Source organism: Bos grunniens, chromosome X (genome assembly GCF_055505025.1).
Source record: "Bos grunniens cultivar Pamir isolate PY7600 chromosome X, Bosgru_T2T1.0, whole genome shotgun sequence".
NCBI lineage: Eukaryota > Metazoa > Chordata > Mammalia > Artiodactyla > Bovidae > Bos > Bos grunniens.
Window position 1 is genome coordinate 62180395 of NC_141194.1, and position 22186 is coordinate 62202580.

Genomic DNA, 22186 nt, shown 5'->3' on the forward strand with positions numbered 1-22186 from the left:
AGTTCTTCTCTTTGGCTATGGGACCACTCATTAATTTCATTGGCCTGTTAACCTGGCCCAAGCCCATGGCCCAGACAGTGGTGATGGAATAGATGATCCACGACTAGACACTAGGACCTGGGGTTTGGGGGCTGAGTCTGGTAAGGTTGATCAGGTCAAGTGTTGGGGGCTTTGTTTTGTTGTTTTTGAAGTTCATGGCTGCATTAGTTTATATTCTTATTTTATTTTCATTTTATCAAAGTAATATATGTTCATAATTTTAAAAGACATATTAGCTACACATATATACTGAATCTTCAGTATAGACACTTAGCTTTTTCTTTTGATATTTATTGTCACATTTTTTATGATGTGCCAATACTGCTGCTATTTTTTGACTTTTCTGTTTGAAATATCTTTGTGCACGTGAAGATACACACATATACATATATACATATGTATATCTATCACATATATACATATATATCCTTGTAGCATCTATCTGTCTTTTAAATTATATATAATATAATATCTTTTAAATAATAAATAGCAATCTCAATGCTTATAATTAAAGCAGAAGCCCTCTGTTCCAACCCTAAGCCTCATTCTTCAGAGTCAAATACTTCTAAACTTCTTAGCTGTTTCTTGTGATAGGTACCTCCACATCTCTAAATAGTATGCTATTATTTTTTGATTTTTTTCTGATTTAAATATGTACTGACTTTAAGGAGCCTGATAGGCTACAGTCCATGGGGTCGCAAAGAGTTGGACATGACTGAGTGACTTCACTTTCACTTTATAGAGGGGTATTTAGTTGTCTTACTACCAGCAGCACCATATGCACACTCCTCTCATATATCCAATATTGTCATATCATAATTTCTGGTTTTAACAGTATTCCATATTTATATCATTAGGATTATAAATATTGTTCATAGCTGAGTCATGTAGAATACTGTGATTATATTTTCTTCCTTGGCCAACTTGTTTTCCTGGAGTTAATAATTGCCTCTTTTTTCCCCCTATTTGCTTAGTTTTCTATTATTTTTTTTTTTGCTAATGCATTCCCAATTTCTCCATCAAAGCTGTAAAATTCATGTGACACATTACATAACCATTACTTCCATCCTTTTCTTGGAGATCTCCACCTTCCTCCAGTCTGGACTAGTTGCTGGAGGCTTGGCTTTTAAGCGGTTGGATTTCAAGCACTTAGCAAGCATCTCTTCTGTACACCTAGTTCCTTGTGAAGTCCTGAGGGAAATACACAGATATGTAAGATACAACCCCTGTCCTCAGGGAGCCTACAGTCCCAAGAATGTTAATAATTTATTCAGATATCTCACCAGAAGGCTTGAGCGCCTTCCAGGGACTTTGATCTAAGCTATGTCTTTGATCCCACACTCTAGGCAGAACTTCCTCCCTCCATCTCCACTAAATTATCAGAAGAATACAATATAGTCTCCCAGAGAGCAAATGTGTTCTTAGACTGTATTAACAGAAACAGAGCTTCTAGGATTGGAAGGCTGATATTTCTACTTGACTCTGTTGATAAACTCTGTCTAGGGATTGCATTCAGTTGCAAGGGACATGGAAAAATAGGAACTTGTCAGAAGATGATGATGGCATGGCAGCTTGGACCAGTCAGAGGGCCCTGAAAACGGTGGTTTGGGGATGTTGTCCAAAGCTGGCTGTAGCAGCCAGAGCCCCGGCTCCAGCACAGTATACTGATGAGCGGAACTCTTCCACTACACTCTTCAGCTTTGCCTAAGGAGATATATGCAAGAACTTTCTTCAGAATCACTGCACCATTAATAAACAGAAGAAAAAAATATTCAGACAGGAGAATTACAGGATGTTCTATGCAGGAAATGTATGATGTAGTATTAGGAATGGAGGATTACAAGCATTTTGCTCCTTGGTGCAAAAAAACAGATGTAATATCAAGGAGATCTGAATACTGCAAAACATGATTAGAAATTGGGTTTCTACCTGCAGTGGAGCACTATATATCAGTAGTAACCTTAGTGTAACCACATTTGGTAAAGGCATACTGTGCTGATGGGAAGCTCTTCAATCGTTTGGAGACTGTTTGGCATTTTAGCCCAGGTCTTCCTGGCTACCCAAGAACTTCTACTTTGGATTTTTTCAATTTCTCTTGAATTTTGCAAACTTCTACCACAGCTTGCCACATGGTTTTTCAATGAAGTTGTAAAGCAGATGGTGTCTGCCTTTGAAAGAAGAGCGTGTAAGTGTATGGTCCAGAAACAAATATACTTCAGGAATGAATGCTTCATGAAGTTCACCGCACATAAAGAGAAAAAAAGTGGTCACCTACTTGCAACTAGTTTATTTACTTTTAGAAAGTGCTTTCATCATTTGCTTTTAGAAGTCAGAAAAAGTGAAAGAAAGTGAAGTCGCTCAATTGTGTCCGACTCTTTGCAACCCCATGGACTCTAGCCCACCAGGCTCCTCTGTCCATGGGATTTTTCCAGGCAAGAGTACTGGAGTGGGTTGCCATTTCCTTCTCCAGGGGATCTTTCCAGCCCAGGGATCGAACCCAGGTCTCCCACATTGTAGGCAGACACTTTAACGTCTGAGCCACCAGGGAAGTCAGAAAGCATTTGTCAAACCCAGCTTTGATTATAAACTTGTACCTTTGAAAATTTGCACTTGAAATATGAAACCACGTGTATGTAGAATTTAATCAAGTTTAATTCAGACTAATATGTATATTAGCATATTTATAATAATGGGATGTCATCACTGTTGCTAGAATACTGACATCACTCTTCTGAACAGAAATCAAAACTGTAAATTTAAACCTTTTAATTATCATGTCACCTGAAGAGGCTGGTTGAGATACTCATGAAGTGTGTATAATATTAACCATATCATGTTTAAATTATTAAATTCAGACTATTTATAACTTATTGTTTTAGGGCCTGCCTCATGGCTTAGGATATTGAGTAGTCATCAGACAAAGTAAAACTTTGACTTAAAAATATTGTTAATGAAGGTTCCCTGGCACTTTTCTTATTTTTAAATTGTTCCTATGGGTAGTGTAGATAATTCAATGTTAAACTGAGCTTAGCTTCCAGATAAATAATTTTTTGTTGAGTGGTCCAGAGTTTTAAGCTACTTTTGTCTTTGTTTGCAACCCTCTCCCCAGTCCTTTGACTGCTATTTTAATAATGCTGAATCAGTGTCAAATTTTGTCTATAGCAATGGACAATAAATGAAGATAAGTTGGTTGATATGTCTACAGCACTATGCATCCTTATTTTCTATTTATTGTGTGAATTCACTTTCAATAATGTATTTCAAACTGATATTTTTGTAAACAAATCAATGTAAGGACTGAAGTGGTAACTTAATAAAGTTAATCTGTTTAAAAAAAAGAAAAAAATAGGAATTTGTCTGAATAGGAACAACCAGGATAAAACAGAAATGGAAACTACATCCCCCAAAATAGTTGAAAAACTAGTTTGGCTTCTTGGAAAAGTAGTGTACACATAGCTCTCTCCATTTTTTTCCCCTCACATTCCCTTTTAAATTGGTTTCTGTCCCCACTGCTCCACTGAAACTGCTCTCACCATGATGAAACTGCCAGCGTGTCCTCATCTGCTGACCACTCTTACTCTTTGGAACTTTCTTCCCTAATTTACAGAATGCCGCTCTTCTGTTTCTTCTCCAAGCTCTTTAACCACTCCCTCGTCTTCATCACACTCCCTTCTCCTACCTACCCCCAAATGTTAATGTTTTCCAGGGCTGCGCTGTTGGTCCTTTTCTCTATGTGTTCATTCTCCCTAGGCAACATCCTCTACTTCTTTGGCTTCCACCATTGCTTTATAGGTCAGAGTGAGCTAGGTTGTGCTGTGAAAGAAAGAAAGAAAGTGAAGTAGCTCAGTCGACTCTGTGACTCTGTGTCCGACTCTGTGACCCCATGGACTGTAGCCCACCAGGCTCCTCCATTCATGGAATTTTCCAGGCAAGAGTACTGGAGTGGGTTGCCATTTCCTTCTCCAGGGGATCTTCCTGACCCAGGGATCGAACCCAGGTCTCCCGCATTGCAGGCAGATGCTTTTACCGTCTGAGCCACCAGGGAATTCCCAAATATCAGAGGCTTATCACAACAGTTATTTCTTGCTCATAATACATGTCCAAAACAGGTCATCACGGAGCATCTGTTCATGATAGTCACCAAGAGACCTAGGCTAGTAAAAGATCCATTTCAACATCACTTCCACAGTCAGCAGCAGAGGGAAGAGAATGTGGCAAATCATATTCCAGCTTCTTAAAGCTTCTCCCCAGAAGTGATCCAGGTCACTTCAACTCACATTTCATTGGCCAAAGTCTTATGGCCACAGCTGATTTCAAAAGGTGTGGGAAAGTATAGTCCTACTATGTTCCTAGTGATTAACTCCTTAACCATTGGTAACTCCCAAACCTTTATCTCTAGCCCAGACCCTCCTTCAGAATGCAGACCATTATGTCCAACTGTCTCCTTGACATTATACCTTGCCTAGTATATATTGACCTATACTTCAAAGTCAGCATGACCAAAAACTGAATTCATCTTCTTGACCCCCAAATCTACTTCTCCTCCTGCTTTCCCTTCCTTAATGAAACTACTATTCATCCTGCCACGCAAACAAGAAACCTGGTAGTCATCTTGACCCCCTCCCTCACCCTCAATCCCCATATCCCTAATTTACCTCTTCTCATATCCATCCCCTTCTCTCCATTTTTAACTCTGCTGCTACTGCTTCAGTTGAGGCCCCCATCGTCTCTCACTCAGATTGTTGCAATAGTCTCCTAGCTGATCTCTCTACCTCCAGTCTTGATGCCTATAATCCATCATCCACATTTTCAGAACATAAATCTAAAAAGTTAGTCATAGAAGTGATAAGCAGTTTTAAAAAGCAGTTATTTAAAACTCACGAAAGGTTCTCTGTTGCCTATAGGATGAAGCCTGGCATCCAGAACATATCATAATATATTATGATATTATGGCCATGGCCTTCCTCTGCAGCTTGATCTCCCATCATGGCCCCCTTCGTATCCTCTAACTATGCTGAACTACCAACAGTGTCTGAACCTGGCAGTATTTCAAACCCCCAGGCCTTTATACCTGCTTATTCCTTTGCTTTAAGTGCACTTATTCCTGCCATATTCTATCCAGTGAACTTCAACTCATTTTTTCTAAGCCCCAACTCTAGCCTCTCCCATATGGAGATATTTTCCTATGCTTCACCCCTCAAAACACAGTTGATCCTTCCTCCCTTTATGGGATCACTTGTACCAAGTACATACTACTTATTACAGTGACTTCTAATGATTGATACACAGGGTTATCTCTCCTGCTCCTTAAAGATAGCAATCTTGTCTTCCCTATCTCTATCATCTTTAGTTCTCCAGCACAGTGCCAGGCACTCAAACGTGTTCAAACGTGATCATTGCAGGAAAAAAATGAATTGGAAGACCTGATCTGATTCAAGGAAGTTTACAAATACCTCCTGCAGGGCTGGCATGGAGACAGGAAGTTTATGGCCCCAGAAGAGCTAGTAGGAGCCATGAGTAATGCCACAGAGAGGCATTATGTCAGCTCAAAAGGAGAAAGAATTCTTTAATTGTGAGAGTTGTCTGAAGATACGGGCTTCCCTAGGAGAATGTGTGCTATGACAAGAGGTTTACAGTCAGTAGCTGGATAAGATGTGGCAGTGATGTTGGGGTGGAACTTCCAACAGCAGATAGGGAGGTGGGGTTATGGTTGTCACAGTCCTTTCCATTCCTGCATGGTCATGAACCTGCCTCCTTGATCACCTGATTGATACGGGTCCTCTAGGCTCCTTCGGAGAGCTGCTCTTGCACCAGGGACACCACTTCTGCACCGACCAGGCTGCCCCTGGTCTTGGAGCAGGTGGCCTAAGGGACTTGGAGGCGACTGGCCCTCTGGAACTACACTGGCTCTGGGTTCATATATACCTCTCCAGCTATCTACCCTGACTTTCCTCCAGGCCAGGCCAGGCCACTCTGACTCATGACTGCTCATTCTCAGCAGCAGGAAAGCTATTGCTTATTTTTACAGCCACTTAAGTAAAGCCATGTCACCCACCTGCATTTGCGCTGTAATGCCTCTAATCTCAGTCTGACTTTGCCAGTCCCAAAGAACTACTCCCAGAATTATGTCCATTATCTCCCTCCCTGGGTTGGAGAGATTGACTTTAACCTTACCCTGTTCTGATCCAACTCTTTGAAAGCCCAGAATCAGGAATAGGGGCATGTGGCTCTTTTCAGATCTACCCACGGAGGTCCTTCACACAATGCTAGGTGTGGACTCAGTGCGAAGAGACATCGGGTTAGTCATCAGAGTAACTCCCTTCTAGTCCTGGCTTTATATTAATAGTTGATTTCTTGCATGTTTCTGAGTTGGCTGAAACAAATCCCTTTTCTCGGCCTCAGTTTCCCCTTAGGTAAAATCTAGGGGCAGGGTGTTTACTGTTTGCTGTGGACAGTGGGTTTCATCCCCAAGCCCAGCCCAGACTACCACTCTGCCTGTACAGTCTCTGCAGCTGCAGCTCCTGGCCAAGTGTCCCAGGGGTGCGTTAGGACAACAAGCAACGATGAAGAGAAGGTCTATTGGGAGTATTTGGATGGGAAAACTGGCCCTAGGGAGGAAAGCAAGTTGGAATCCAAGAAGGAAACTGCCGACTTTCTGGTTGGCAGGAACTGAAGCTCTCCTTTCTGGAGGTTTTCTGGCCCCCAAAACAAGGAGTCCAGGGTGGCCTCCTCTTCTTAAACCTTCTGGCCCCAAGTCTTGGCTGTGGGCTGTGTATGTATACACACACTCGTGTGCATTCCTGCAGCACTGTGGGGGCCTGGACAAGTCACCTGCTTCTTCCCAGAAGAGCATAAGAATGAGAATGCCTGGGCCAGGGCTGCACGCCAGGGAGCAGGAAGTTAAGGCTCTTTAGGTCCTCCTGCTCCCCCCTAAACTAGCAGCTGCAGAGCCCAGGATGGGTGGGGATCCCTCTCATCTTACCCGCTCCCATTTCAAGAGTGGTTTAACAGCCCAGCCGGGAGGAGGGGTGGGATAGCCTTCTCAGCTTCCTTTTTGGGTTAATTGGTGTTCCCTCTAGTTACTCCCTGCTTCCTTCCCCTCCCAGTTCCCATAGCAACTTGGCTGTATCTGCCAGAACTTGAGTGAGCCCAGCAGCAGCCTGCTGGACGTGGGGAAGGGGCTTCTGTAGGGAAAAGAGGGCACTGCCAGGTCAAAGCTTCCACCCCACCCATTGTCTGCTGCTACTTCAAAGGTCCAGGATGCTTAAGCACAGTGCACAGGGCGTGATAAAGAAGCCTTTCCTGCCAGAGCTGGAGTTTGAAGAAAAGCCCAGAGCAGTCCTGGTTCTCCTCAGCTGTCCTCCCCTCCCCACACACCTGTGTCCTGAGTTTAGAATGCAGTCACTGATAGGATGGTCCAGTAGGAAGAACCCTGGAGTTGGAATCGAGAAACTGGGTTTCAAGTTCCTCTCTCTGCCACTATTTAGTGTGACTGTAGACAAGTCCTTCCCCCCTTTTCTGAGCCTCAGTTCCCTCAGTTATAAAATAAAGTGAGGCTAAGATCTCTGCATATTAAAATTACCTGAGCTGTTTTGAAAAACTCTAGATGTGTAGGTTCCACCCACAAGGATTCTAACTGCTTGGTCTGGAGTGCGATGTAAGCCAAGCAGGAGCATTTTTAAAAGACTGAGTGATTCTAATATGCAGCCAGAATTGAGAAACAAGCAAAAGATCTCCAAGGGTCTCCCAACTGACTGCTGTCTGGTTCTGAGACATTTCTTCCTTTGCCCTGCATGCCCCGTCTCCAGCCAGCCCTACAAGTCTCGAACCTGGCTCTCTCAGCTCTGCCCCTTCCTTGTGGATGAATGCCCAGGACCCCTGCAGCTGCCCAAGTAACACAATCCCCTCTGGCTCAGTCCTAACACTGATGAGATGAGGCAAGTGACTTAAGCCTGTCTAAGGAAGAGGGCTGCAGAGACTAAGGCAGGCTTGCTGTCCAGGTGGTCGTCCTGAAAGCCAGATTTTTCATCTGAGAAGGACCCCAGCCCCTCTTAAAGCATGTGGACCAGTGCAGTGACCTCAGCTGGCCATCTGCTGAGCCAAGGAACTGGATTGCCTCTCAGCCCCTTCTTCCTCCATTTCCCTCACTAGTTCCTTGCCGGTTCCTGCCTTGCCACCCACAGGCCTGGTGTCTTCCTCAGGCAATCTGCTCACCCACTTGTTGCCATGGTGACTCTGGGGGGTGGGGCTTGAGGGAGGGTCATCTAACTAAGGAGAAAGGCCTCCCTCCCACAATCAGGCCACCCCTCTTCCTGCCTCACCTCCCTCAACTCCCTCCCTCTCTCTTAGGGCAGAGACGGGGAGTGCCAGCCACCAGTGCCTGCCGTTAAGCTAATTGCAGTTGCCTGGGAGGAGGGCTGACCCTCCACTGCAACCTCCTCACCTGGGAGCAGGAATATTGAACCAGAATCGCGCAGGGAGAATCCCGAGGGGGCCTCTGAACCCCAGTGGTGGAGGACTGGGCTGTTCCACACAGTCCAGGGTGAGGGTGGAGGTAGACTCTGGGTCCAGTCCGTAGAGATTGGGGAAGAGGCTGTGGACAGAGAGATTTCTCTTGGAACTCTGGGGCCCACAGGATGGAGGGGGGTCTCTGAGGTCCTGGGGCCCTTAGCATTACAGGTTTCTTTTTGTCTTGTCTTTCTTTCTTCCCCGTATCCTTCTGCTCTCTTATCCCTCTTTCTTATCTCGGTTCTCCTCTGCTCCCATCTTACTCACCTTCCATATTCCCGTGCTGGCTCTTAAACCCTCTTTCTTACTCCTTCTTTCTTGCCTCTCCTCTTCACAGCCCCTCTTCCAGCTCTCCTGTACCTCACCGCTATCCCCTACTCTTTCTTACCCTTCATCTTCTCTTACCCTCACCACACCTGTCTGCTTCCCTTACACCCTCCATCTCTCATTCCCCTGCTTCCTCCTCAACCCTTTTTTTCCTATCCTGCAAGTACCACCATTTCTTCCCTTCCATCTCCCTACTCTTTATTGCCCTCTCTTTCTTCCTCTCCTGCTCCCTTGTACTGCTGACCCCACTACCACTCTCTCCAACCCCTGAGCCCCTCTCCTGCCACTCCAGATCCCTCTTCCCCTGCCTCTTACCTTTACTTGTCCCTTTCCACCCTCCTTCCACTCCCTTCTCACTCCATTGCACAGACCTTTTATCCCAATAATTTCACTCTTAAGAGTTTATGTAAATAAAATTTAACACAAGTATTCAAGAGAAATGTGTATAGACCTATTCACTGAAGCATTGTTTGTGATAGTAAAAACCTGGAAATAAATGTCCATTTACAAGAAATTGGTATCCTTTGCACTTCATTCATACAAAACCATTCTCCATTCCTCCAACACATTGTACATTGCACTCACGTCCGTACCTTTGCTTAAGCTGTTGCCTCAGTCCAAAATGCCCTTTTGTCTCTCTCCCATCTCTGCCCTTCTCATCCAAAATCCTACTTTGAATCCCTGCTCAACTCTCATCCCCTTATTGAAATCTTTCTCAGCTTTCCTATTTACTTCCCTCCCATGGCCAGTGATTTAACTTCTGTTGTAGAAAATGTGCCATAGTTTCAAGTTAGATGAAACCGGAGTTTCTCTGAGAGTAGGGACATGTCCTCATATACTCGTCTGGTTCATTGCATTAGCACTTGTGTTTTTTACATATATTGCACTGAGTACACAATGGTCAGTAAGACACGCCTACATCCGCTTTCATGCAACTCACATTGTAGTGAGGCTGACAGAGAAGAAACAAGGATGCCGACAAACTCATACTTGTGGCGAAGAAACAGTTAAAGAAAAGAATGATGAGGGGTCATTCTCTAGCTAGAGTGGTCAGAAAGACCCGCTCTGAGGAGATAACATTTGAACTGAGGCTTCAAAGTTGAGAAGGACCCAGGCAGACCAGAAATGGGTAATCAAGAGCATATCAGGCCAAGAGAACAGTGTGTGCCAAGGCCCCAAGGTGGGAAGAAGTAGGGCATGTTCAAGGAAAAGAAAGAAATCCTCAGCGTGTGGAGCATGATGAGCTGGAAGGGAGAGGTAGAAAATGAGGTTGGAGAGACAGGCAGAGGCCACATTATGCAGGAATTTGAAGTCTGTGGTTGAAAGTTTGGATTTTATTCTAAATGCATTGAAGGATATGAAGCAAGGGAGTAACATGATCAAATGTCATATTGAGATCCCTCTTACTCTTGTGTAAACAGTCGATTCGAAAGAGCATAAGTGGAGGCAGCGAGGCCACATAGGAGACTGTCATAGAGGTGACAGATGACAATGGCCTGCACAGAGTCATGGACATAGAGGGAGACTTGGCATGCCTTGCTGATAGACTGTGTGTGGGAATGCCTATTAAGAGAGACATGATGAAAAAAAAAAAAGAGAGAGACATGATGGCCAACACCTAAGTTTCTGGCTTGAATATTCAGATGCATGGTTGTGACACTTAACTGAAGTGGTCAAGACTTAGTGGTGTGGGCAGATTTGGAGTTAAAAAAAGGAGGATAGGAGCTAAATTTTAAGATTTAGAGCATGTTAAACTTGAGAGGCCAGTGAGATAGCAAAGCCGTGTTCCTCAGGAGGATAATTTGCACCACAACGCACTACCACCACACCCCTGCCCCCACTTTGGAAAAGGCCAGTGTGGGGTTACATTGCCAAAATCCAGGTTCACAGTGGAGTTATTTGCATTTGAGTGTACATGTTTAATGTCTGTAAGAAGCTCTGACCATGTTGCTCAGAGTGTGGTGGAAAGGCCTCTGGAAGCAAAATAACCTGGACCCTTGTTCCAAAGGCAGATTCCTGAGCCCTCCTCTGTCCTCTTGAAGCTGAATTGGAGGGGGCCATCTGCCTATTTAACAAGTACCCCAGGGGATTCTGAGGCACACTGAAGTCAGAGAGCCATTGCTACAAGAAGCAACTGAAGACATGAGGACTGGATGTGGGCATGGCTCTGGGCATCCTGTTAAAATGCAGGTCTGACTTGTCAGGTCTGGGGCAGGGCCTGGGAATCTGCACTTTTCACAAGCTCCTCGGTGATGGTGATGCTGCTGGTCCAGGTCCACACTTTCAGGAGCAAGAAGTTAGATCAGTGGTTCTCAATGGGAGATGGTTTTGTGTCCCTTGCCCTCCACCCTGCTCAGGGGATATTTCGCAATGGGCAGAGACAATGGGGAGGTGGAGGATGTGACTGGGTAGAGGCAAGGAATGCTGCTCAATATTCTACAGTGCACAGAACAGCCCACACTACAAAGAATCCTGCAGTCCAAAATGTCAGGAGTGTCACCATTGAGGAACTCTGGTCTTGATGATAGCCAAAGAGCACAGTGCAGGAAACCTTTCTTAGCTGGGACCCAGTGCCTGGTAGGAGAGGGCTAGATGAGGGGCAGAAAGTAGACACGTGAAGTGAAATGGCCAAGCAAAGTTTGAAGCAAATGAAATGTGGTGTCTGCTCCACTCCAAGGCCGAAGCCAACAGGACAGAGCATGGATTAAGTAGAGCTTGAAGGCACATCTGGTGCTTAGTAAGGCAGATTCCTGTTTTTATTAAAAAATAACCTCTCACATTGGCACTGCACTATAGAATTTACAAAACGTTTTCATACGTCATATTATTTGATCCACACAACACCTTAATAAGACAGAGCAAAAATTATCCTCTCCATCTCTTTTCTTGAGTTTAGAAACTTAACACCATCAGCCAAAGAAATGTTTGCTGAATCGAAAGCAAGTGAAATTTACCTCAATATAAGTAACCTCAGAGAAGTCAGGACATCTCTTGGGACCAGCTATAAAATGGTGCAGTTGGTTGGGATGACTGGTAAGACCGTTTCCAGCTCAGATACAGGAGTCATTTTGTGATTTTACCAGTGAATAAATTAAAAGTCTTCAATTACTACAGACTGGGGACTCTGAGTTCTGGCTATGAAACGTGAGATTTTGGGGTAGGAGGTAGTGGTTTTGACCCAAACCCTTCTTCCCCAGTCCCTGGATCTTAGGGTCGGCTTAGTAAGCACACAATACCCTCTCCCAACAGACTACAGGTACACCCCTCCTCATCACTTTCCTCTGACGCCGGAAGGGGCTGGCGCCTGGGCTGACGCTCTTTCCTCTCCCCACAGGCTGTCTACAAGGCCTGGCTGTGCTCAGAATACTTCAGCGTGACCCAGCAGGAATGCCAGCGCTGGGTGCCCTGCAAGCAATACTGCCTGGAGGTGCAGACCCGATGCCCCTTTATCCTCCCTGACAATGAGGAAATGGTATACGGAGGGCTCCCTGGCTTTATCTGTACAGGTAAAGACAGGGCCCTGGGAGAGGGGGGAGGCTGGGGGCCCAAGGCAGGCACCAGGTTAGGGCTGTGGGTGGGGAGGACAACAGGGAAGTTGGGTTAGGGGAAGGTTAGTGGCTGCCGGAGTGGGTAGTGAGGCCCCAGGTGGGGATGGGATGAAGTAGAATAGGGCCAGGGAGTTATCCCAGAGAAACTATCTGGGGTCCCTGGGAAATAGTGTTCAGAAAGGGATGGTACTAAGGGACAGGGGGCAGAGTCTTGGGCAGGACTGCCAGAGCAGCCCCAGCTTTGACAATCACCTCTCTCGGAAAGGCAAAGCCAGCAGCCCCCTTAGCACCCCACCCTGCCTTCCTTATCCATTGGCAGGGTTGCTGGATACTTCACCAAAGCGGCCAGAAACCAAGTGCTGTGACGTGCAGTGGATCTCCTGTGAGTCGGAGAAGAAGTTCAAGGAGTCTGAAGCCCCCAAAACCCACCACCAGCAATTCCACCACTCTTATTTCCACCACTACCACCAACAGTACCACCACTACCACCCCCGCCACGAGCCCCCAGGCCGTCTCGGCCACAAGCCCTCCCTGCTGCCGGTTTCTGGGGGCTCCCGCCTCAGCCCCAGCAGGATCCGGCTCTACATCCTTGTCCTCGTGCTCCTGCATACCATGGTGTCCTTCTCCAGCAGCCAGAGTGGTGGGGGACCGGGCCTGGAGGCACTGCCTGCCCTAGATGAGGGCCTGGCTCGGGAAGAGTGACCGCAGGGAGGGAGATCAGACCTCCACCACGCACTGACATCAACTCCAGCCCCCCCAGGGGGAGGGGGAGGGGGCCCCTCCCATGGGAGGTGTAGGACCAGGTGGGGGGCGGGGGAAATGGGGGGTCACACATCACCCCCGACCAACCCCCACCCCAAAAGCAGCTCCAACAGAGCCGCCAAAGGGCCCCAGGAAACTGCAAAACTCATCCGGGAGAAAAAGGCAGGAGCAGCAGGTGCCCCCCCAGGCTCCATATATGGAGCTTAGCCAAAAGAAAAGGGGAGGGGGTCGGGGCTGGAAATGCCCACCCCTACTGAGAGCCCTGACCCCAGGGAAGAAGGCTGCTTATCTGGTCTTGGCCCTGCAGGGAATGTTGGGGGGCACAGAGGGGAGAAACTCTTTTCCCCCTCTGCATTCCTTTTGTTGCCACGATCCTTAATTCCCTCCTGCCCATACTCCTACAGGCAATGGCAGACGATGCAGTGGCCTTCCTCACGCTCCAGCGCCCCTTGTCCCACGGTGGGGGGCCCGCCACAGGGAAGGACCAGGCTGGGACATGAGGTGTATGCAGTTGCGGCTAGGTCGGGGCCCCAGTTAAGCTGTGCCCCAGCACCCTAGGTGATAGGAATAGTGGAGGGTGGGAGTGGAGCGGAGAGAAGAACACAGAGGGCTTAGAAAGATGGCTGAATGGCCTGTCGCCACCTGGCCCTGGGGAAGCAGATGATCAGTAGTGAGGCAGGCTCAAGGACACCGCCCCAAATCAGAAAAAGTTGCAAAAGGAGCCCTCTGGGGAAAGAGCACAGGGACTGGGGTCTTGGGCCTTGAAACAGAAGGCTGAGGGCACATGGTCAGACTGCCACTGTCTGAAGGGCCATATCTTACAGAAGGTGCACATACTCCCAAGGGCCACTCTTGCCCTGGAGATCTTGGCCTTGGGGCCAAAGATGTTTCCCTTTCTGATCTCCACGGGGAGGAGGGACTTAAGCCCAAGAGGGTCAGGCCTGGCCTGGGTCCCCAAACTCCCCCAACTCATCCTAGCCCAGGCCTCCATGAAGGAAACCCTGGTGGTGTTGCCCCAGGGCTTTCCAGAGATGAGCCTCCCCATCCCCAGCCTGTCCCCATTCCCAGCCTACCAAAGAGTATTTATCCCTTCCAATCCCTGACCCCGTGGGTTACTTCCCTAATTGTGGAACCACCAGACTGCTCCTCACCCTATAGCGGGGTCCCCTAATCCAACCACCCTTGCCCCTTGCTGGAGAAAGTCCAGAAACTGGCAAGAGGACCCACTGGATAAAGACAATGTGCTGTGGTCCCTTGGCCAAGAGACTTGAAGTGTTTAGTCAAGCCACAGTGCTGCCCGAGAGAAGAGGCCTGCAGAGAGCCTTGGGGGCCATCAGCCTGGTGCTGATCTCCTGGGAGTGAAAGGCCTGGGACATCTACAAACCAACAGGCACAGACAAGAAAGGGAGCCACAACTATGTTTCTGGGACAGGCCAGGTGGCTTTCAGTGCCGGAAGGGCCTGTGTCTGGGATGAGATGCCAGTGAGTTAGGTGGGGGGTGGGTGATGGTGGACCTGGAGCTACATTGGCAAAACCAAGAGGGGGACAGCTGGAATTGGTTGGCTGAGGGATAAATAAGAGACCTCAGCAGTAGAGAGGAAATCATTCAGGGGCCTCAGCAGGGTCCCCAAATAGGCTTTGTGAGACTGCAGAGTCCTTCCATGCCAGGTTTCCCATTTCTCACAGCGTGTCCCTCCACCCACCCCCAGCCCTGTGCCCTGCCCTCACACTCCCTGTTCGGCCTTCAGCATTTCAGGCCTAGCCACATACCCCATCCCTAGAGTGCTCTTTTCAGCTGGGGAGGGTAAGAGGTGCTGGCTCCTTTCCAGAGATGCTTCTGTAGCCGTGAGAGACCCTAGGTACTGCCTTCTAATTCCTGCATCCTCAAGAGGGGAAAAGGGACTGGGAAGTAAAGGGAGGGCCTTAGGGCCCCAGGAAATGGACCCTTGGAGACTTCTACCCCCTCTTCCCCCTCACCAAGTGCCCAGGAGACCCCTGGCTCAGACCAGCCCAGGGCCTTGCCCAGTGGCAGGGGAAAGGGGCACCTCACTCCACTTCGAAGTCATTTGACTGTCCCCATCCACCCCACTGCCCAGATCTTTCACCACCCCTCCAGCTGCCTCTGCCCTTCGTCACAGGCAGCAGAGCTGGGCAGCTTTCTTACGCCATTTTCTACACTGTGCTTCATGAGTAGGACTTTCTTGCACTAGTTCCTATGACTGAGTCTCCAAGTCGGATTCCTAGTAGTCCCCATCCCTTCCTCCCTCACCTGGCTATGATTCACTTGTTGCCCTACCCCTGCCTCTGTGTTTCGGTGAGAGTCTGTATGTGTACCGCTTTCTGTTTTGTTGCATTGTGGGGCAGAGGCCTCTCTGCTCTTGTTTAACCCCATAAAGAAATAAATGGTAAAGAGTTGATGATAACCCTCCCTTGATGGTTTTGTTCCATGGCATCAAAATTGCCGGAGGAAAAAGTCTATGGCTTGGAGAGGAGGCGGGACCAGGAGATGCTGACCCCTCTGCCCCGCTGCTTGTTGGCTCAAGTCTCAGAAAAAAAAGAGTAACCTCTGTAGCAGGCCATTCTAGAGAAGGAAGTCCAAATTCAACCTGGAGCAGGGATCAGGCAGATAAGTGTGAGTGAAGGAAGTGGGCCAGGCTGGGCTGAAGTACAGACACCAGGGCTGGCAGTGGTGACAAGTTCAGGGTGCAGGCATCTACATGGACAGCTCAAGTCAAGGACTGACTTGTGGGAATGTGGGCCCAATGATGACATCTCATTCTTCAAGAGATATCAAGGCTTGAGATTTTTATGTGAAGCCTTGAATGTTGAAATGTTGGCTCAAGTCTAAAACAAACAAAAAAACCCACATACCTCTCTGTGGGCTAAATATGCAGGCCCCACATGGCCTGGGGATTAGCAGTTGTTCACCTTCATGGCAGCCTTTGTTCCTAGTCTCCCAGCCTCATCTCTCCCACACCACCTGACCAGGCCCATCTTCCCATCCCAGGTGGGAAAGTGCTCAGGTAGCAGAGGAGAGGCGGCAGACAGAGCCCTCCATCACAGCCACATTCTCACATACCCGAGACAGGGGAGAGTGTGACCTAGGAGGGAATCTTGGCATCCTCACTGAGCTGCCGAATTTCTTCACTGAGAAAACCCAAGTGCCCCAACTCCCCTAGAAAGCAGCAGAGCATGGAGTTTAGGGCGCAGTCTCTGGACTCCGAGTGTATGAGTTCACAACTTGGCATGAATTCCTTGACTTCCTTGAGCCTTCGTGTCCTTATCTAGCCGGGTTATTGTGAGAATTAGATGATAGACATCAAGGGCTCTGCACAGCAGCTGGCATGAAGGAGCTGCTGAACTATGGGTCATTATTATTGTCATCAGTCTCTTAGTCTTTCAACTCTTTCCTTGACCTCCACCTAAAACAGTCACCAAGTTCTGTCAACTCCTCCGGTGTAATGTGCCAAATCCTTCCCCTCTTTCCCACCCCTGCCTCCCCGGTTAGCCACTTCAGGCCCTCTGCAACTTTCATCTGGTCTACTACAATACCTCCCAACTAATGTCTTGTTCGATTACTCCGATTCTGATCCATCTTCCCCAGCACTACCTGCTTTGGCATTTAGGAGGCACACTATAAATATTTTGTGAAAGAACTGCTGTGGTAAAGTACACATCTAATCTTCCCAAAGAGAACATATTACACCTATGATCAAAAACATCAGATGGCTCCACATTGCCTGTAGAATCAAGTTTAAACTTCCTAGCAAGACTTTCAAGCCTCTTTGGATTCTAATTCCCATCCAACCAGTCTGAGACTGTCAAGCACTCCCATCCCATACACCTTTCACTGAATGAGCTCTGCACCTTCTCACCTCTTGTCCTTGGCTCACATGGTTTCTTCTGACCAGGATGTCTTTGCTCCATCTCTACCCATCACTGCCTTAGCTAGTTTTCAAAGTCCAGCTCAAATGCCACCTCTGCTACAAAGATTTCCTTATTCCCCTTCTCCCAGGCTAAACACTCTCTTCTCCTCTTCTGTACTTCTACACCACTTTGTACCTGAATCATGGTACTTACCACATCCTGCCTGTATTCGACTTAGGCATTCTTTCATTCAAAACATACCTATCAAGGAATTACTATAAGTCAAGTACCATGCTGTGTGCTGGGAATACAGCAGTAACAAGACATAGACATGTTATTGGTCCATAAGATAACATGATGTCATGTGCTCAGCAACCATAATATACTTACTATAACATTCAAGTTTTTGTCTCACCACATGTCCATGAGGGAGCCAGGCTCTCTTGACCAAAGCACAGGAAAGTAAGGCAAGGGACTGGGGGAGGCTATGTAGCCACATTGCCAAGACAGTAAAGGGCACAACAGCTTTGCCAAAGAAGTGACCCTACCAGCCCTACCAGCCCTTTGACTCCTGGATTTTGCCCTGCAGCTGCTCCTTCATCCTGGGCCTGGGCCCTGGTGTGCTCCCTTCAGAGCAGTCCAACTGTAGGCAGCCTCAGTCTCTTACAGTCTCAGCATGTGCAGGAGCGGTGGCAGCAGTCACACCCCTGACCATGCTACAGAATCACCTGCAGAGTTTCCACTCTGGTCTCACCAGCAGAGATTCGGATTGAATTAGTCCAGGTTGGGGTCCTGGCTTCAGTATTGTTTAACAAACTCTACAGGAGGTTCTAATGTGCAGCCAGGCATGCAATCACAGGATGAAGAGATGATTGGGGCTACATGAAGTCCTTGTTATTCTCAGATAAGTGGTGCTAGAAAAAGGCCTCTTACAATGAGTCCATTTGAAGTGGGGACCAATATTTCATAACAGAGAGGGGGAAAAGGAGGAAAGGGTTTGACTGTGACTTTATCTTGGAAAATAAAATGAAAAGGTGAGAAACATTTTTATTTAAATTTAAAAAGTGTAAATAATTGCAAATATGCACTAATTCTTTGAACAAAGAATGAATCAATCATTGGGGGATGACAGTCTTCCTGACCAAAGCGCATGACAATACATTATTGACTTTTGCCACACAATCATAAAGGTTGTTTTGTTTTTCCAGAATTAGAGAGCTTCTTCAGTTATCCCTAGGACCTCTTGTAATCCTTTAAGTGTTAAATCATTCTCTTTGAAGCCTTGATCCTGTCATTACCCAGGTCGATTTTCTTTTCTGACAGTGGTAGTGACTGGTTTATCTCTGCCAAATCCCATTTTCAAGGACTTTACATGACATTAGAGATTGTCTTCTATGTCACTGTCATTGTTTTCATGAAACCCTGAATCTTTTTCAAGACCTGCAGTTTCACTCTGAAATTTATTAGCATTGCATAATACTAGCAATTAACAAGAGGCTGAAAAAGACCTTAGCATAATGGGTTTGGATAAACAGTATTAGGCTATGAAATGGGGACAGAAGGACTTATGTGTCAGACTCAATTAGTGAATATTTAGTGCTAATAATGACTTTACCTTTATAAAGTCACTTTTCCTTTTTGGACTTTTGATCTATTTATCTCTAACATGAATGGATAGGGTTAGATGTTTTTATAAAAACTAAATAAATTAAAAAAATAAATTAGCATATGAAGTAGTATATGTGATAGCATTAAGTACAGTGTCTGGTGCAGAGGAAGAACTCATAATCCCTGCTTTTCCTTCCCTCTAAAAACATTCTTAGATTCTTTTAGAAGACACCGAGGGACAAAGAAGGAAAAAGGGAGATATGCATCAGAGTAACGAGAAAGCAGACCCAGAACTTCTGCCCTAGGCCAAAGCTTCTATCTTACTATGATTCCCTCCTGTCACATTCTCTGCAGAAGGTCACAGAGATCTAGTCACTAAACACTGAGCACTGAATAGACTGTTTAGGGGTGTAGAGTGGGAGTCCAAAGATCACTCAGATAGGGAAAGTGCCCTCAAGAAACTTCTGGGTTGGTCAGGAAGAAAACATGAACAGAAATCACTCAAAAATACCTCTAGAAAAAAACAAAACCAAAAAAAGACACAAAAAAATACCTCTAGAATCTGACAATTTCTCCCACCTCCATTGTCACCACTTAGACCAGGCCACCATCAACTCTCTTCTGGACCACTGCAATGACTTCCTAACAGGTCTCCCTGTTTCCAGCTTTGCATCCCACCCCCACCCCCCATACACACACAGTCCACCCATAGTGATCTTCCAAAAATGCAAATCATGTCTTTCCCCTGCTAAAACATTCCAATAGTTTCCCACCTTAATCGATGGGAAACCCCCTACCATGGCCCACAGAGCCCTACACAATATTACTTGCCTACCTCCAATCACCCAGGACACTCCCTTTAGCATCCTTCAGTCACTGTGCCTCATTTCCTTTCCTCTAATACACTAAGCCTGTTTCTGTCTCAAGACCTTTCTATGTGTCCTTCCTCAGCCTGAAATGTTCTTCCCTTAGATTTTTGTATTACTGACTCTTTCTTGTTATCAGATCTAAGCTCACATGGCACTTTCTCAGAAAGGCCTTTTCTGACTCTTCTAGGTATGGTACTGCCCTTCTTGCCCCCAGACACTGCATCATACCACTTGTTTCTCCATGATCAAGTGCTGGTAACTATTTGAAATGATCTTGTTTATACATCATTTTTCTTGTTCATTGCCTCTCTTTCATTTGAATGTAAGCTCTGAGTAAACAATAGTTTTCTGTCTGCTCCCTGCCTCCCCAGTGCCTTAGAAAAGCTTCACTGCCTGAATGGATGTTGATGGAGGTGAGTGGCTCATCTGGGTAAGAGTGAGTGGTGCTTGGATGTGTGGAGTGGATGGCAAGAGATGAAGACTGAAACACAGCCTGAGGTCAAAATATGGAAGGTCTTGAAGGTCACGCTAAGAAATTTGAACTTTATACGGGGGCCCACGGGGACCATGGAAGATGGTTGAGATTAAGAGGAGTATTATCAGTTGACCTGAAGAAAGATTCATTTAGTGCCATCTGCCGGGTGGATTGCTGAGCGAAGCGAATGGGGAGCCTGGTCCACTCGGCTCCCCCCACTCTTCTGGGGCCACTCAAGAGCCCTAACTGCCGTTCCCCGGCACTGGCCGCTGGGTGGCGCTGTGGCTCCTCCTACCCGGGCAGGAGGCGCCAGGGAGGCGGAGGCGCAACCGCCGAACCGGGCCTTGGCGCGGGGGGTCCGTCGGCGCCTGCCCAGCGGGCTCTTCCTAGTCCGCCTAGTTCTCCCTCCTCCGCGCTGCTCCACGTCCAGGCCCGTCCCGCCCCAACCCCTATCCTCACCCCCATTCCACCCCCACCCCAGCCCCCGGGGCCCTCTGCCTCTGGCGCTCCTCGGCTTTCCGACCCGCCAGGCCAAAGTGGGGCCAGAGGCGGGCGGGCCAGAGGCTGGGGGCCGAGCGGAACGCAGGGACTCGTGGGGTCCCGGCGACGCCCTCCCTTTTCAGCCCAATCGGTCTTCAAGTCTCCCTGGACCCTAGAGACGTGATAGAGCCACTGCCCTGAGCTGCCCCGCCACCCAGTCCAGCCAGACCCGAATTAAAGTGATATCAAGGATGCAGGGATAGCCTTTTGTTGAAGAGAGGCCCCAGCTATGAAAGGGCCAATTCCTCGTTTGTGTTAACAGCCCTGCTTTACCTCTCGGCCCCCTGAAACTAGAAGTCATTCATCCGGGACTCCTCCTTTGGCCCCTTCTACTTCCCTACTATAGGCCCAGATATCTGATAACTCTATGTATATTATATATCCTAAACTGATCCTGCCATCCTTGTCTGCCCAGTGCCTCATTACCTCCCAACAGGCCTCCCTGCCTCCAGCCTCCTGCCCCTGCAGCCCAGACTTCTTGCACGGGACTAGGAGCCTCCTGGAGCACCAGTCTGGCATCCTGCCCATGTAATGGCTCCCATTGCTTGGAAAAATGGAAAGCTGGCGTTCAAGACCCTCCACTGACCTCACTATTTTGGCCTCTCCTCAACTTACATCTAGAGTAAAAGCCCTACCCCTGGTATGCTGCCCTGAGTAGAAGAGGAGCTAGAAGGGGGAGTGAACACAGTGGGAGGCTCTGTGGGGCTCTGTACAGGGCTCCATAGGCATCTGTTTGCACAGCTTTAACTCATGATCACACTGTCACAGCTGGAGAGATGCAGAGAACGGAGCACCTGCCTCCCCTAGAGCAGCAGTCCCCAAACTTTTTGGCACCAGGGACTGATTTCGTGGAAGATAATTTTTTCCATGGATCAGAGGTGGAGAGGGATGGTTTGGGGATGATTCAAGCGCATTATGTTTATTGTGCACTTTATTTCCATTATTATTACATCAGCTCCCCCTCAGATCATCAGGCATTAGAAACTAGAGGGTGGGAACCACTGCCCTAGAGCATAAGAACATATCCAGGTTTATTCCTTTGCCCCCTCTCTTTGTCTCCCTCGTCCCATGGATCTGTTCTACTCTCCTGCCATCTCCCTGTCCCCCTTCCCAACCACATTGCCCGCTCCTTTATGCCCCCTCCTGCTGGTCCATGAGGCTTTTTCTCAACAAGGGCACACCATCCTTTCACAAAGTGGTTGATGACATGCATGACCAGGTTTCCCCATGATGTTCAGTCTCACTTCCAGCAGTTTTTTCTTGAGTAACTTAATATTCACAGATGCTAAGACTATAGGTAGCTCTTCGTGAGTAAAGGCTAGAGATGCCTATATTGAATTTAGCCTTGTTGAACCTGGCACAGAAACATGGGAATTAACAGGGAAAAGCATACAAGTGAACAGGAAAATTGGCAAAGGCAGATGTATTGGCAAACAAGCACTGATGGTTAATTCTAGGCTGCCCTGTGCCCTTGAAATCTGTGCCCAGAGTTAGATATGGCTCATTCATGGTCTTAAAAGTGGCCTGATAGATGAAAGAGCTTGGGATCAAAAACATAATCCTGAGAAGGGTGGAATAAGAGGAGGCAGCTCATCTTCCTTGACTGCATCTCAGGGTAGCTTCCCCAAAGAAATGCCAGCTTT

At 47.5% G+C, this 22186-nt stretch overlaps 1 protein-coding gene and 1 pseudogene across 1 annotated transcript in view; both read left to right on the forward strand.

The window, feature by feature from the left end:
- The window catches only part of NALF2 (NALCN channel auxiliary factor 2), a 28659-nt gene extending 13052 nt beyond the window's left edge, over positions 1 to 15607 (forward strand). The window contains exons 2-3 of the mRNA XM_086388510.1: positions 12209 to 12380; positions 12742 to 15607. Of these exons, the coding sequence (XP_086244636.1) occupies positions 12209 to 12380; positions 12742 to 13124 (555 nt within the window). The 3' untranslated portion in view covers positions 13125 to 15607. The remainder of the gene's footprint in view (positions 1 to 12208; positions 12381 to 12741) is intronic.
- Positions 1459 to 2425, forward strand: LOC147340554 (coenzyme Q-binding protein COQ10 homolog B, mitochondrial pseudogene; annotated as a pseudogene).
- Positions 15608 to 22186: the final 6579 nt, after the last annotated feature.